This window comes from Neopelma chrysocephalum, unplaced genomic scaffold, assembly GCF_003984885.1.
Source record: "Neopelma chrysocephalum unplaced genomic scaffold, ASM398488v2 Primary Assembly neopelma1_61464, whole genome shotgun sequence".
Lineage (NCBI taxonomy): Eukaryota > Metazoa > Chordata > Aves > Passeriformes > Pipridae > Neopelma > Neopelma chrysocephalum.
This window is the reverse complement of record NW_020905283.1, coordinates 1-1,705: the sequence shown is the minus strand read 5'-3', so window position 1 is coordinate 1,705 and position 1,705 is coordinate 1. Positions and strand designations below refer to the sequence as shown.

Sequence of the window (1,705 nt, the reverse complement as noted above, 5' to 3'; positions counted from 1 at the left end):
GGATCTGGGACACGATCTGGGATGGGGACACAGGCAGGACATGGCGGGATCTTGGACATGGACATGGATGGATCCCGGACATGGATGGATCCTGGACACAGTGGGATTTGGGACACGATCTGAGATGGGGACACAGCCCCAGACACAGCGGGATCCTGGACACGGAGGGATCCTGGACACAGCGGGATCCTGGGATATGAGCAGATCCTGCACATGGATGGATCCTGGACACAGCTGGATCTAGGACACAATCCAGGATGGGGACACAGCCCCGGACACAGCGGGATCCTGGATATGGAGGGATCCTGGACATGGACAGATCCCGGACAAAGCAGGATCCTGGGACATCCCCAGATCCCGGACACGGCTGGAGTCTGGGACACAGCGGGATCCTGGGATACGGCCAAATCCTGGACACAACTGGATCCCAGACACAGCTGGATCCTGGACACGGCTGGATCAGATCCCAAACACAGCTGGATCAGATCCCAGGACATGGACAGATCCCGGACACAGCTGGATCCTGGCCCCACAGCCCCCCCGGATTCAGGGGGACCCCCGAGGATGTGGCTGGATCCTGGATCCCCCTGAACCCCCCTGGATGGATCCTGGACAGGGGGGGAGAGACCCTGGATCCCCCTGAACTCCCCAACTGGATCCTGAACCCCTTGGATGGATCCTGGATCCCCCCAAACACACCAGCTGGATCCTGGAACCCCCTGGACTCCCCAGATGGATCCTGGATCCCCCTGGATGGATCCCAGACACAGAGGGGTAATCCTGGATCCCCCTGAACTCCCAACTGGATCCTGAACCCCCCAGATGGACTTGATCCCCCTGAACCCCCCTAATGGATCCTGGACGAGGGGGGGAGAGACCCTGGATCCTCCTGAACTCCCCAACTGGATCCTGAACCCCCTCAGATGGATCCTGGATCCCCCTGAGCCTCCCCAGATGGATCCTGGATCCCCCAAAACACACCAGCTGGATCCTGGATCCCCCTGGACTCCCTGGATGGATCCTGGACACGGGGAGAGGATCCCGGAGCCCCCTGAACTCCCCCCGGATGGATCTTGAACCCCCCGGATGGATCCTGGACCCCCTGGATGGATCCCAGACATGGGGGGGAATCCTGGATCTCCCTGAACTCCCTGGATGGATCCTGGATCCCTTGGATGGATCCTGGACCTGGAGGGGGAATCCTGGATCCTCTGAACTCCCTGGATGGATCCCGGATCCCCCGGATGGATCCTGGACATGGGGGGACCTTGGATCCCCCCCCAGCTGGACCCTGGATCCCCCTGAACCCCCCGGATGGACCCTGGATCCCCTTGACCCCCCCCCAGCTGGATCCTGGATTCCCCTGAATCCCCTGGATGGATCCTGGATCCCCCTGAACTCCCCGGATGGATCTTGAACCCCCTGGATGGATCCCGGGTCCCCCAGATGGATCCTGGACCTGGAGGGGGATCCTGGAGCCCCCTGAACCCCCTGGATGGATCCTGGATCTCCCTGAACTCCCTGGATGGATCCTGGATCTCCCTGAACCCCCCTGGATGGATCCTGGATCCTCCTGAACCCCCCTGGATGGATCCTGGATCTCCTTGAACTCCCTGGATGGATCCTGGATCCCCCTGATGGATCCCGGACATGGGGGGTGAATCCTGGATCCCCTGAACCCCCTGGATGGATCCCGGATCCCCCC

At 61.6% G+C, this 1,705-nt stretch overlaps 1 protein-coding gene across 1 annotated transcript; it reads left to right on the top strand.

The window, feature by feature from the left end:
• The first annotated feature begins 6 nt into the window (after positions 1–6).
• LOC113979202 lies at positions 7–1,698 on the top strand. Its single transcript, XM_027706664.1, has 7 exons — positions 7–107; positions 138–324; positions 395–424; positions 486–601; positions 852–947; positions 1,079–1,334; positions 1,446–1,698. The coding sequence occupies exons 1-7, from the start codon at positions 22–24 to the stop codon at positions 1,575–1,577; spliced, it is 903 nt and encodes a 300-aa protein (XP_027562465.1). The 5' UTR covers positions 7–21; the 3' UTR covers positions 1,578–1,698.
• Positions 1,699–1,705: the final 7 nt, after the last annotated feature.

What these genes read in the sequence shown, in the direction of transcription:
- LOC113979202 (XM_027706664.1), top strand. Translation starts at nt 22, where the DNA reads ATGGGGACACAGGCAGGACATGGCGGGATCTTGGACATGGACATGGAT. An exon ending in CAAATCCTGGACACAACTGG is followed by an intron (nt 425 to 485) that starts ATCCCAGACACA and finishes CAGCTGGATCAG; the next exon opens with ATCCCAGGACATGGACAGAT. An exon ending in ATCCCCCTGAACCCCCCTGG is followed by an intron (nt 602 to 851) that starts ATGGATCCTGGA and finishes GAACCCCCCTAA; the next exon opens with TGGATCCTGGACGAGGGGGG.